Below are 13,912 nucleotides of genomic sequence, written 5' to 3' on the forward strand. Positions count from 1 at the left end.
TTCCTTCAATTTTTTATTATTGTCAACTAATTGTTATTATGTTTTTTACAGTCATGTATGGAACAAGAGAGCAAGTTGTAAAAGCAAGCCTTAATAAACCAAGGATAATTTTTCACACATTTCTTATATGATTAATATTACTTCTTAGATCTTAAAGGAGAAAAGCTGATTCAGATCTGTTTATAAGGCAAGCCTGAGGCAAACATGGGTTAACAATGTATCATCCCAGATTTCTGGACAAATGAATAATAAAACAACCGACATTAAAAACAGAACATAGAAACCAACATTAATTCTCAAATATATTTAGCTTTACAACTAGAAATTTGACTGTAAATCACAGGCACTCATAAAAATCAATCAAGGGACATTTTGTTAAATCATTTTTTTTCTCACGTTTTAGGGAATCACAGGGTACTCACTCCTCTTAGCAATGAGGATGTGTTTATTCATATATTTTAAACCCTGTGACCTCCCAAGTCCCTTTTAGCCCCCAAACACTGGTGAGAGGACAAAGGGCTATCAAGAAGAATTAGATACCAATCACTAAGGTCATCTGTGAGCCACTACAACACGTCCCCTGCAGAAATAGAAACGGAAATATAAAATTGAAAATCTGCTGGGAGATCTCTTTATGCAGAAAATGTACTCCCAGCTGGGTTCCTATATTCAGTCAGATACACAGAGATCCCTGAACACAGCCTTTTCATCTGCCCTGGTGGTTTCTAAATGCTTTTGATTGAACATCGCCAGCAGTGGGAAAAGTATTACATGAGCAAATCTAAATATATATGCATTTAAGAATTAGAAATGTGTTCCACTTTAGTATAGTCTGGTGTGGACATGGAGACACATAAAAAAATTAAAAATTACAACATAAGGAATGAGATTTAAAAATACATAGAACAGAACTGTCCTATTTTCTACTCATGGCAAAAGTCTACCTGCACAGACTTTCTTGCTCCTTCTCTGTGGAGGAACACTAGTTCAGAGCCCTGATCTATATCTCTTCATCACTTGCTCCTAAGGATGACTGCTCTATTCAGAAATACGGATATATTGTAACCTGTCTCCTAAACATTTACAGATCACTTTCCAAAATTTAATTCTTTCCCTTTAATAACAAACACCTCAACTTGAAAAAATATGTTCTTTAAGATGTCTTCAGAGAAATTGAATATAGCAATGTAACTGAACCCTAATCCTATTTGGAGCAGGTTTTGCAGGCTTTGAGGGCACCAGGTGGTAAGTACACAAAATGAAAGGTAGGATTGTGTTTTCTTTTAAGATCTATAATCCAATAGAAAGATGAGAAGGTTCAGGTGTGAGTAATGCTTCTTGTTATTCCCAGGGGAGTGCAGGGTGGGGGTGAGGGGAATCTCAAAATTAAGTGAGAACAATGTCTATGCAACCTCTAATTGCAAGAAGGAAGGTTCTTAAAAGTAAATAACCTGATATTTCCCAGCTGGAGAACTTGCCTCAATTCAATGGATAATTTCTTTTTCTATTTAGGTCCCCAGAAGCAAAGGCTAATTTTGTGTCCTCTGCTGAACTATATGAGGCAATTCCTTTTCAAAAACCTTACAATATCTGGGTTTTTGTTTGGTTTGGTTTGGTATCAGGAATTAAACTCAAGGGCATTTAACCACTGAGCCACATCACCAACCTTTTTAGTCTTTGTTTGTTTGTTGTGTTTTTAATTTTAGAGACAGTGTTTTAATGAGTAGCTGAGTTGCTAGGACTTTGCTAAGTTGCTGAGACTGGCATTGAACTCGAGGTCCTCTTGCCAGAGTCACTGGAATTGTAGGTGTGCACCACCACACCCAGCCAATTTCTGTTTCTCCAAAGATTCTTACACAGGGCACAATATTCTCCCAGCCTTTGCCACAGGAGCCCCCTTGTCTCTTTCCAAAATTGGTCCCTGGGCACACAAATCTGGCTTGTGATTTCTGGAGTACCTGGAACTGAGTTCTATAGTTTCACAAAGAGCAAAAGAGCCCCCCCCCCAAAAAAAAATAGATAAAGAGATGAGTTAACAAACCTGGTGTCCATCAGCCTCCTCTTTAATTTATCTTACCCAGGATTTGTCATTTTAATCATCAAATTACTATGCAATAATTAGCAACATATATTTCTACCATTTTTAAGTTATTCCCTTTGTAAAATAAAAATTAAATGAAAGCAATTCACTTAATGAGGGTTATAATATCATAAAAGCCTGGTAACAATAGTGTTGTTTCTAGATTATACTTAACTGCAACCAACTATCATTTTGCCACCCTGCTCTATGACACTGTGCTATGACTCGGAATTCAGGGTCCCACCAACACACACAAGATTATTTTCACTGAACTCCTCTCCTGAGCAGTTGAGAGTGACCACTAATAGACCCACATGATCCAGCCAATTCCAGAATGTTGATCTCTTAAGGTGAGCTAAAAACAAATTTTCTTCATCTTCTACAAAACCATCAAGTAAAAATATTTGGTTTTCCCCACCAAGTCAGTTTATATAGTGGTCACAAATCCAATATTATTTTAAGATTCCACCCACACTTTCTTATTTATAATTTTAGGGTTTTTTTTTTTTTTTTTTTTAGAGAGTCGCAGACCAAACATACTGGGTTGACATAGTCTGTCAGTAGTTTCAAATAACATACACCATATGAGTCTGTTAACCTAAAAATATGAAACTTCCACATAATACCTATATATTCCACAATTGCCATAAGACCTTCTAAATTGTATTTATAAAATCATAAGACATCCAGAGATTAATGAACCTCAAGTATACTTTCCGTTATCAACTGTGTCTTACTTTCTCCAACATTAACATTACTATTTATTTCTTGGGCCAGTTATACATCTTCAAGGAGATAAAGGAAGAATGGGTATTTTAGGACATAAGCTTGTCTTCTTATATGCAGTTAAAATGTCTGAAATTCCTTCTTACTAATTATAAAACTAAAAGTTCTCCAGCAGAATTCTTTCCAGCCCCTCCATCGTATACAGAGACATAGTATTTCTGACCAAAAGCAAAGCTTTGGTTATGAAAGCATCCCCAGTCTTCAAAGACATTACACATTCCCCACAAAGGAGGGGTTTGCCAGGTTAAATACTAGTTAACAAATCAAGAGAAACAGAGAACTATCAGCCCTCCCTAAGATTTTATAGAACTGCAGAACATATTTTCTTTCCTGAAAACATTTATGTAAGAAATTTAGGCCAAGAAAGAAGGGCAAATAGCCAGAAAGAAAAAAACTCTTAAAATTTAAATTATGCTGTTGAGCTGACTCTAGAATGTTTAATAACATAGTCCTACTATGTTTACCATGTTTTTCTAATACTTCAAAAATGATTTTTTTAAAGAATGGTTTATATTTGGGGGAGCTGGTCAAAATGATCCATGAGGAACCATTTTCACAGTTATTTTCATAACCAATATTATGATTTACTTAAGGTTGGAGCTGTAACAATACTATTGGTTAATGTAATTAGGAAAATGAGAGTTGAAAAACAAGAAAGTAAAATCTAAAAAAGCAATGATAAAGAAAATAATGGCTTAAATACATATAAAAGGATAAATCAAAGAATGTAAATAGAAAAATATAGACACTATATGATCTTCTTTAGGTAAAACCAAAAATACCATCCTAAGAACTGAAAATTAAATGAGTAAATTCTACATAGAAAAGGAAGTTCTAAGTAGCCAAAAATGTCATCTAAAGTTTGCATCTGATTTTAAAACTAAGGCAAGAGAGGGTGTAAGTAGAAAGGGCAAAAGATAAGTTGAACTTGAATTCCTATTCTGCTAGGGGAAAAAAATTAAGAGGCAGATGCGTGGTTTCTGGAATTAAGGTAGAAATGTGAAATTCTGCACAACCAGCAATTTACATTTCTTTCACAGAATAAAAAAAAAATGTGTTCCACCACATCCTTCTGTTTACCTCCAGTATAACAGAGTCACTTTTGTCTTTGCCATTATTATGAATTGAACTGTGTCCTCAAAAAGATGTGTTGAAGTCTCAACTCCCAGGACCCCAGAAGGTGTCCTAACATGGAAATAATGACATCTGTAGATGTCATTAGTTAAGGTGATATAGTGGAGTACAGTGTGCCCTTAACCCAATGTGATGGATGTCCTTGTAAGAAGAGGGGAGTTTGGACACAGAGACAGAGACAAAGGAAAAGGCCATGTGACATCAGAGGCAAAGATGTCAGGGATGCAGGTCTAAGACAAGGATCCCAAGGACTGACAGCCTTCACCAGACACTAGGCAGAGGCAGTGATGAATTCTGCCTAGTGCCTCAGGGATCATGGCCCTGCTGACACCTCCATTTCCAGTTTTCATGAGAAGGACTTTCTTTTATTAAAAGCCACCTTGCTTGTGGTACTTTGGTATGGCAGCCCCAAGGAACTCATGCAGTCATTGTGTTTCATTACAAATCCAGGTGAAAAATCTAACTAGAGGACGTGGGTTAGGAGAGCAATGGCAGTGCCAGGATAACCTACCTGCCACATAGTCACCAAATCCAATGGTTGTTAGGGTGATAACCACAAAATAAATTGCATCCAGGGCACTCCAGCCTTCTATGTGCTTGAATATGACCGCAGGCAGAGCCACAAAGAGGACACAGCCAAACAGTATAAATATGATGGTGGAGATGATGCGAATCTTGGTTTGACTAACATTCCACTTCTAGAGAGAGAGAGAGAGAGAGAGAGAGAGAGAGAGAGATTGATGGATTTATTATTGATATGCCTACAAAGCTAACCTATGCACAGTGAATCAGCAATTGATCATGTTATTTTGTTCCTTTCTATTCTTAGTTTTCAATTGTCTTTGCTTATGAAAATTGGGTAAAACATAACAAACTCAAAACAACAAATGCTAATAATTATGCTACTTTAATTTGCCCTTACGTAGTTTTACTACAGGTTAAATACTTTTAAAAGTATGTTACATTAGCTCTGAGAATATTCCATTTTTTTTAATCTGAACTACTTTTGAAATATATCTACTCTATAGGCATACAACTAATTATGGGCCAAACACAATCTAGAAATATACAATAAGAGGAAATTGAAACAAGAATTGCATACTTATAATAGTGTATTGGTAAACATTAATCATGAAAGTAATTCAGGTGTACCATCCTCAGTTCTATGGTTTTAATCTGTACAACAAAGCTATGGGACCTGTAGGCAACCATATGACTTTAACAACCTTGAGACACAGCTGTCCTCAGAACACCTGTTTTTCTGCCTCCTCTCCAATAAGAAAGTGTAATGCACACTATAATGTATTAAATGAAGGTTGTGCATATATCATCTAGGTATATGTCCTATGTACAGTAAAAATTATAGATCATATCCTGTACCATGGGAAAATCACTGAATGTTAGAGTGTGAGAATGTTTTAGAGATAAAGATCTATGAGATCAGATAATAGAAAGGGATCACAGGAGACTCTCTAGCCACCATGTTCCTCTCATATGTGAGTATTAAATTAATTCAGGTTTAGAAAGTTTTTCAAATGTGGTTGGTACCAAATGCTGAATCATGACAGCTGGAATAACATCATTATGAGAGCATAGATTATTTCTTTAATGCATTGACGTAGATGCTACATGGAAAACTTTACTCAGCATGTGACAGGAAGTCAAAAACTTACTGGATGAATGAACAATTCAGCATTACCAAGTTCATGCCGCTTGATTAATATAAATACAGGAGGTTTTAAATACCTATATAATACCTGTCTTATTCTACTCTAATAGTAAGAATATTTGAGCTAACTTTGATCTTAATTCTGAAACATAACTAAAGCTAAATTTGGACTAGTCATTTAAAGTGAAGACTAATAATTAAAGGTTTTATTTCACCAATAGAGTTACATGTAATTATTTTGTTGAACTTTTGTGTAAAGGTAAAACATTACTAAATAATAATTAAAATGTATTTGTTACTACCAGTAGGTAATTTGCAATCCCATTCTTTATCATAGTCCTCTATAATTTGGTTCAAGAACACAAGCTTATAGGCTGGGGGTGTGGCTCAGTGGTAGAGTGCTTACCTTAGCATGTGCAAGGCTGGGGTTCAAGTCCCAGCACCACAAAAAAAAAAGAAAAAAGAAAAGAAAAAAAACCTTATAATCATAGGTATATTATTATTATTTTCTTACAACATTGATAAAAGAATTTTGTCTCATTAAATTTTTTTCTATTGAATATCATGTAACCATGAGCATTTTCATGTGTACTACCTTTGGTTCTACTGAATTCCTTAGATAAATTTTTATTAATGGCATTACTGAATTAAGTGACATGATGACTTTTTTTGTGTAACTGCTTATTATTACTCCCTTCCCAAAGGGGCTATATAAGTTTAGAGTACACAAAGTACTAAAGAGTACACAAAGATACTAAGGCAAATGTTTAAATAACAAATTATTATCAGTCATTTACTACCAATGTTAGGTTTAATTTATCCTGCTGCCAATCCTGAGAGTATTGTCTTATGGTACTTTTACTCATATTATTAAACTGAAAAGAAAATGGAAGTGTGAGGGGAAAATACATCATTTAAAAGTTTATAGGTAGGAGACAGTACATCTGGAATTTGAACCTAGAATTGTTGGATTACTACTTTGTATTTCCCTGTGTGTACTTTTGGGTTTTTCTCATATAATAATTGATTCACTCAAATAAGTGTTAATTTGATTAAAATATAGCGAGTTATATGCTAAGAGAGATGCATATAATCTAGTATGAAAACTCTAATAATTAAGTTTTTCTGTCTACCTGAGGTGGCAGAAAAGGTATAATATTTTTAAAAATGAAATAATAAATACATGTAGCTTAAAATCTATGGTACTCACAATAAATGTATCTTCCACTTTGGCAATTCCTTTTCCAAATATGGTCCCTAGCTGATCTCCAACTCCAGCCAACAGAAACCCAAAGAGGGGAATTCCCAGTAAGGCATAGATGATACAGAATATTTTTCCGCCTTCTGTGCGTGGTGAGATGTTTCCAAATCCTTAAAACAGGAAAATATTCAGTTGTTTATAAATGAATCATTTAAAACATATGACTTCAAGACTGATGATACAGAAATATCCAAATCGTATAACATACCATTTATTAATTTCAAAGTTTATCTTTTTGCATGATATAAATGTTAACATAATTAATATGCAATACTCTGTTCTAAGCAAACACTTCAATAAAATCCAGCGTAGAGCTAATGTTGCAATTGAACTTTGATAAGATGATGAAAACTGAGGTGCTAACACATGCAATGAAGTCCTCATTTTCACCCAGTTTGCCTCCCTCTCACAAGCACTGACAGTCCCGCTGACTCTAAGGTTTTCATTGTCATTGAGAACATACTGAGAAGAGCACATTGCCCTCATTTACAAGCATTCAAATATGCTTAAATTATTTAGATTAAAGCTGAGTAGCACTTTTTAAATCTTTTATTCAAGTGCATGCCACAAAGCCATAACTAAAAACTTTCTAAACTTTTTTGAAGTTCTGAAGACTTGAAGAATTTCCAGTTTTGCTTAAGAATATCAGCTTGTTGTGATTCAAGCAATTCAACATCACTTTTCTATAATCACAGAAACACTGTCCACACACATACCTGGGGCAGAGAACACCCACTTGTAGTGCTTCGCATGCTTCTCTTGATAGATAATCCTCTTACTGCCCTTCCTATTAAATTAATCTGGAAATTTATTAGTTTTCTCCTACTCAAAAAAGGGGTAACAATTTTAGATTGGCTTTTTGTTGTTACTTTCTAGTTTTTTGAATATTGTAGTCAGAGATGATGGAATGTATGATTTTTACTTTTTGGAATCTATTGAGATTTATCTTTGTGGTTTTATTATGGTAAATGTTCATATTTGTTTCATTTTTATTTGAAAACAATATGGATTTTTATTTGTTGAATAAGAAAGTATATATGTGGGGCTCAGGTGGGCTAATATTTGGTCATTTTAACCCGTACATTTTTCTCCCCATATCATTTCCATATTTTTCTTCTTCCCCTTCAGTTTGGTGTTTATTGCTAATGAATTCATCTGTGGAGGGATTTTATTTTTAAGTATCCCCATTTATGAAGAGATTTGAGGCTGAGGAAATAGCTCAGCTGGTAGAGTGCTTGCCTCACATGCACAAGGTTCTGGGTTCAATCCCCAGCACCATAAGAAAAAGAAATTTGACTTTTTTTTCCAGGAGCCTGTCATGAAAACACTAATTACTTCCATTTTTTTTTTGTTTTGCAGTGTTTTGTTATTAACTCAATTCTTTGAGTGAAGTCCTAAACTTTTATGTAGGTGACTTTGTTAAGCCGTTGAGAAAGAACTACTAGTCATATTTTTACATTTGAAAGCACAATACAACTCTAGATTGGTTTACATTTGAAGCTGAAATTTATTTGCCAGCCCAGTGAGCACTGTGGTTCTTTTGGTGGCATACAGAAGGTTCTGGTTCAGGCAGCTGAAGTGATGTCTTGGTCAGGGAGAGGAGACTGATTACCTCCTGTTCAGTATGTACTTCCCCAACTTCCAAAAGCAGCACCTCCCAATTCTTGATGGCAGCTGCCCATTGACAGCTGCTCTATTGTGTCTCAGGACCAATGGTCCACTCTGGGGATGTCTGTACATAACTGTCCTAGAAAAGCTTGTATTCACAGCTTTATCCTGGATGTGGACAGGAAACAGCTTCTCTAACAGTTAAGATTAGCAGTTCCACAGAATTTTTACTACTTTACAGGTTGACTGCCCACAAACCCATTTCTTTTTTCTTTTTCCCAGTGGGAGGTGGTGGTTGTTCTCCATTAAGTTACAAAATACATCCTGTCCACTTGTGGGAGACATTATGTATAGAAGACATTGGTAAAATCATATGTATAACATAAGGCAACTTTTTACATATAATGGTTGAATGGATTGAGGGTATTTTGCTGAAGAAAAGAAGACTAGGAATAGGAGGAAGCCGACTAACTGATTTCAACTATTTAAATGATGAAAACATGGAAAAGGAATCAGAGCTACTCAGATGCTTTGGAGCAAAGAACAGAAATAATGTGTAGAAGCTGCACAAAGTGAATTCATATTAAGTAACTGCAGCCAAAATATAGTAAATGGCTATAAGAGGTAGGCAGAACCCAGAAAATCATTTCCTGTGCCTAAACTTTTAGACTGATGTTTGTTTTCTAGGTTTCCTTATAATTCAGTAGGCAAATGTACATAAATAAGGGTGTTTTCTAATATTGGCTTTCACCATGTGTATAACTGCTTACCCATGTGTTCAAAACATTAACTGATCATCTGCTACTTTCTAGGCAGTATGTTAAACCTTAGGGATGGAACCATGAGGCAGGCAGATTTAATCTCTTAGAGTTTATTATCCAGTGAGGAACAAAGGCCAGGGACCGATACATGTATGTGTGATAGGCGCGTACTACAGAAATTACAGGATGCTCATGGTGAACATGGATTGAGGAGAATGAGAAGCTGCACATAGGATTGAACCACGGCAACCATCTGAAACTTGAGTAGAAGTCACCTAGAAGGCAGAAAGAAGCAGGGTTCATGACAAGGCTGAAGAACCACAGATGTAAAAATCTTAAGAGGAAAAAAAAAGAGTATCTAGCATCTTTGGGAAACTAAAAGCATTTCAGTTTCATGGAAAGCAGTGGGAGAGTGGCAGCAGATATAGAAAGAAAGGCAACCCGAGGCTGTGTGATAAGCCTGACATTTGTACCATGAAGACTGGGCCCTCAGGTATACTAAAAAATAACCAGATTTGAGGAGACCAAAGGCAAGATCAAGGAAGATAAGTGCTGTGGTTAGGAGAAACAGTCCCCCCAAATCTAAGTGTTACAGACTTGGTGCCCAGGGTATTACTACTAGGAGGTGATGGGACCTTTCAGATGTGGGACCTAGTGTGAGATAACAAGGGCATATGGAGTGCTTCCTTGAAGGAGACTGTGGGACTCTACCCCTTCCACTCTCTCTTTGGCTCCCTGGCTCATGATGTAAGCAATTTTGCTCTACCACACACTCCTCACCAGGGCCTTGTGACTTCCTACCCTCTGAGCAATGGGTCTACCCAATCTTGAACCAGAATCTCCAAAACTAGGAGCCAAAATAAAATCTTTTCTCCTTATTAGTTAATTATGTCAGGTATTTCATTATGGTAACATTACACACTGACTAATACAGCAAAGAACATAACGATTTGGAATAGGTTGATTTTGATATGCCAAGTGGAATAACCAAAGAAATCCAGTGCATATTATAGATATATGAGTCTGAAACCCAACAGAGAGCTGAGCTGGAGACATAGATTATGGGGTAGGTGAGACACACAGAAAAAATATGTAGATTGAGAAGACAGTGTAGAGTGGAACTCGAAGGAAACCACCAACATTTAAAATGCAGAGAATGCAGGGAGAACCTCTAAAAAGATTGGTTAGAAAATGAAGTGTGTTTTCAGGAAAGTTATAGAAAGAGCAAATGTGAAAAGAAGGGATGATAAATGCTTTCAAATATTTCTTAAAAGTCAAAGAGATAACTATTAGGGAACTTCCAAGGATCAGCAACAAATTGGTTATCAACCAAATGGTCATTTCAATGGACCAGTGGGAGGAGGAACATACAATTAATCTCCTTTTTTAAAAATATTTTTTGTAGTTGTCGATAGACCTTTATTTTATTTATTCATACATGGTACTGAGAATCAAACCCAGTGCCTCACATATGCCAGGCAAATGCGCTACTGCTGAGCCCCAGCCCCAGCACCAGCCCCAATAAATCTCTTTCTTGGAGACTGTTTTTCCTTTTCTTTTTTCCTCTTTCTCTTTCTCTCTTTTTCTCCCCCTTTCTCTTTCTATTACCTCCCTTTCTTTCCTTCTTCCTTTCAATTTTGAAATAATTAAACTCACAGAAAAATTGCAGGGATTATCCACAGAATTCTGTTATATGTTAACATTCCCCAACTTTTCCTTATCCCTCTCTCTGCATAAGTACATTCTTTTTTTTTCCTGAACCATTTCAGAGTAAATTGTGGAGATCAGGCTGTTTCATTCCAACTTTCTTTCCTGTGTATTTCCTTTTTCTTAAACCATTCTCTTAAATATCTACAGCACAATTAGCAAACCCAGTAGAGTGAACATGGATTCAAGATTATCATCTAATTTACAATCCACATTCAAATTCTGAAGTTCTATTAATGTCTTTAGTAACACATTTTCCCTGTTCCAGGATCCAATTCAAGATCTTACACTGTGTTGACTAGTATATCTCCTTACTCTCCTTTAATCTCCTGGAATAGTTCCTAAATCTTCTTTCATTTTTTAAAGCCTTTCATGTTTTTCAAAGAATAGAGACTGTTATTTTACAAAATGTTCCTCAGTTTGAATCTACCCAATTCTTCCTCACAAGTAGATTCAAGTCATACACTTTTGGCAGGAATACATCTTTCTCAGTACATTGCATCTGGAAACACATAACAATGGTTCGTCCTATTGATGGTGACATTAACTTTGAGCACTTACCTAGCGTATGTCTACTAGGTCTCTCCACTGAGAAATTACTATTCTTTCCTTTTGCAATTAATAAGTCATTTACAGGGAGATTCTTGGGAGAACATGCAAATATTCTGTTCCTTAAATTTTTTCTCACTAGTTATAGTATGAAGAATAAACAGAATGCAAATAGTGCTAAGAAGAAAATACTGCGATGAGAAATAGCGTAGTGAGATAATTCTCATTTAAAACATCCCCAAGTACATTATGTTTAGAACAGAGATACTCTTTTAAAAAATATATTAATGTAATTTTTTACTTTATGCTGAACGAAAAAGCCCAGAAGCATCACCTACCTATTTGAGGAAATCCTAATGAGAAAGAAGAAATCAGAGAGAGAACAAGTAAAGTTCTTGTCCAGCCAGTAACAACTCAGTGGGATGCAGATAACCTGGATATTCTTTTTTTATCTACTTTGCTCTGAAGATGAGGAGGAAGCCTGGAGTCAAGATAAAGAGCCTGCCATGGCTGGCATCCCAGCCCTAGGAAAATCTGGCAGGACCGTGGACTCTGACATAACAAATCTATGCATTTCATCTGTCTGTCTCCTGTCTGCTCTTGCTTACTAATGCCATGGAACACTCTATAACAGAGGAATGTGAGCAAAGAACCTATTCCAGGCAAGTGTGAGGAAGAATCAGAAAGCATGTATCAAGATAATTTAAAGAAGAATAAGGTCATTTTGATGACAAAAAGAAAAGCCATGGAATCTTTAAATTTATTTATTTGGGACAGTGAACTATTTCTGTACACTGGGCCAGCATGGAACTCGACCAGTTCAAATCCATCCCCTGTTCTAGCATCAGTAAGCAAAGTACAAGAAGATAAAGGCCTTGCCAAGTCAGCAATGTGTACTGTTTGGACATGGGTCCTCAAGAGTCCTGAAAAGACCCAACGTTCTCCTTCATTACCTTCTCCAGATGAATAGCGCTGGGAGGTGGGTAGGGCAATCATTTGGGAATCTTATTCCATCCTATTCTCTTATTTTAAATAAGGAAACAAATGTCTTTACAGTCATAATCATAAGAAGTAACCAGTTTTCAGGAAGTTATCAGGGAAGAAAAATAAATGATACGGCTTTTACTATTTTATTTTTTTATCCTAACTGGTGCATCACTACAAAAAGGCTTTACTCTTTAGTAATACATGCCAAGCTGTCGAGGGAACTCAATTTGATTTGCTGCCATGCAAGTTAAAAGGGCATAAGGAATGATAGCTCTAGGTTCTCATTAATCGAAGATTTAGATTTAGCCTAGAGGCTACCACAGAACATCTTCAGAAAAACCAACAGAGGATTTCCTCAGGAAATCCAAAGAGAATTCTAGGTCCTTCATCCAAAGAGAATTCTAGGTGTAAGAAAAGCCAGTTTACCCTTCTCGGATCACTAAATGGAGACAAGTCTCCTGTGGTGTATCTGCACTTCATTTCCATTGTGTTTATGACCAAGTCAACAGTAGGGAGACCTAAGGGAAGAGAAAGGAGGAATCCTGACAGAATCCTTCTCTGAATGTTCCCCGTTTCATTTTCCAAATATTTCTCTACCTGTCATTATGCTGAGTTCCAAGGCTGAATCTGTACCTCAGAGGAGGCATGCCTCACAGAGCTCATACAACTCCTCAGTGTACAGACACATAAAAACAGTGACCTGGTAGTTTTCTGACATAAAGGGCATGTCTAGACCTTCTGAGGGACAAAATGCAGGGGTAGTCTGGAGGATGCCTCCTATTTTCTTCCCTCCACAGGTTTACCCCAGTTCTAACCAATCAGTATGGACCTGGGTGAAGGACTAGCCACCATGAGTAGTTGTAGGAGCTCCAGATAAAAGATAACCTTTGACAAAAAGCGGGACAGTAAACTAAGCTTTTAAATTGCTAATATTTGTGATTATCTGGATTCCTGACCCTTTCCCTGGTCAGTCAGCAATACCTTCATGACCACAAGGTAAAATAATACTGTTGTAGCAAGAAGATAAAAATGAAAAAAAAAATTTATTAAGTTTGGTTTTGTTTAACTCCTAAACTAAGATGCTTATTCTCAAAATCTTTCCCTTGAAGAAAAAAAAGGTTTTTGGTTTATGGTCTGACATGTGCATAACAGGAAAATGGAGAGAATGACAGTCAATCCAGCTTCCAAAAGGTTTGAGGGAACAGAAAAGATGGTGGACTGATGCACACAACCTTGCAGGTGGGCTTAGCTTCGCCAGAACCCAGAGAGAACAGGAACCTGGAAGGGATCTGAGGAGGCATCAATGGTATGCTGGAGTTCATTTGTGAAAGGAACTGTTACATTTTCAGGAATTTTCCAAGTTAGCTGAC

At 36.3% G+C, this 13,912-nt stretch overlaps 1 protein-coding gene across 2 annotated transcripts in view; it reads right to left on the reverse strand.

Moving 5' to 3' along the window:
* The window catches only part of Kcnk2 (potassium two pore domain channel subfamily K member 2), a 191,375-nt gene that overhangs the window by 41,217 nt on the left and 136,246 nt on the right, over nt 1–13,912 (reverse strand). For both annotated transcript variants that reach the window (XM_026387976.2, XM_026387977.2), the window contains exons 4-5: nt 6,880–7,040; nt 4,512–4,698 (exon numbers count right to left, since the gene is read on the reverse strand). In XM_026387976.2, coding sequence (XP_026243761.2) covers nt 4,512–4,698; nt 6,880–7,040 — 348 coding nt within the window. The remainder of the gene's footprint in view (nt 1–4,511; nt 4,699–6,879; nt 7,041–13,912) is intronic.

The sequence above is a fragment of the Urocitellus parryii genome, chromosome 9 (assembly GCF_045843805.1).
Source record: "Urocitellus parryii isolate mUroPar1 chromosome 9, mUroPar1.hap1, whole genome shotgun sequence".
Classification (NCBI taxonomy): Eukaryota; Metazoa; Chordata; class Mammalia; order Rodentia; family Sciuridae; genus Urocitellus; species Urocitellus parryii.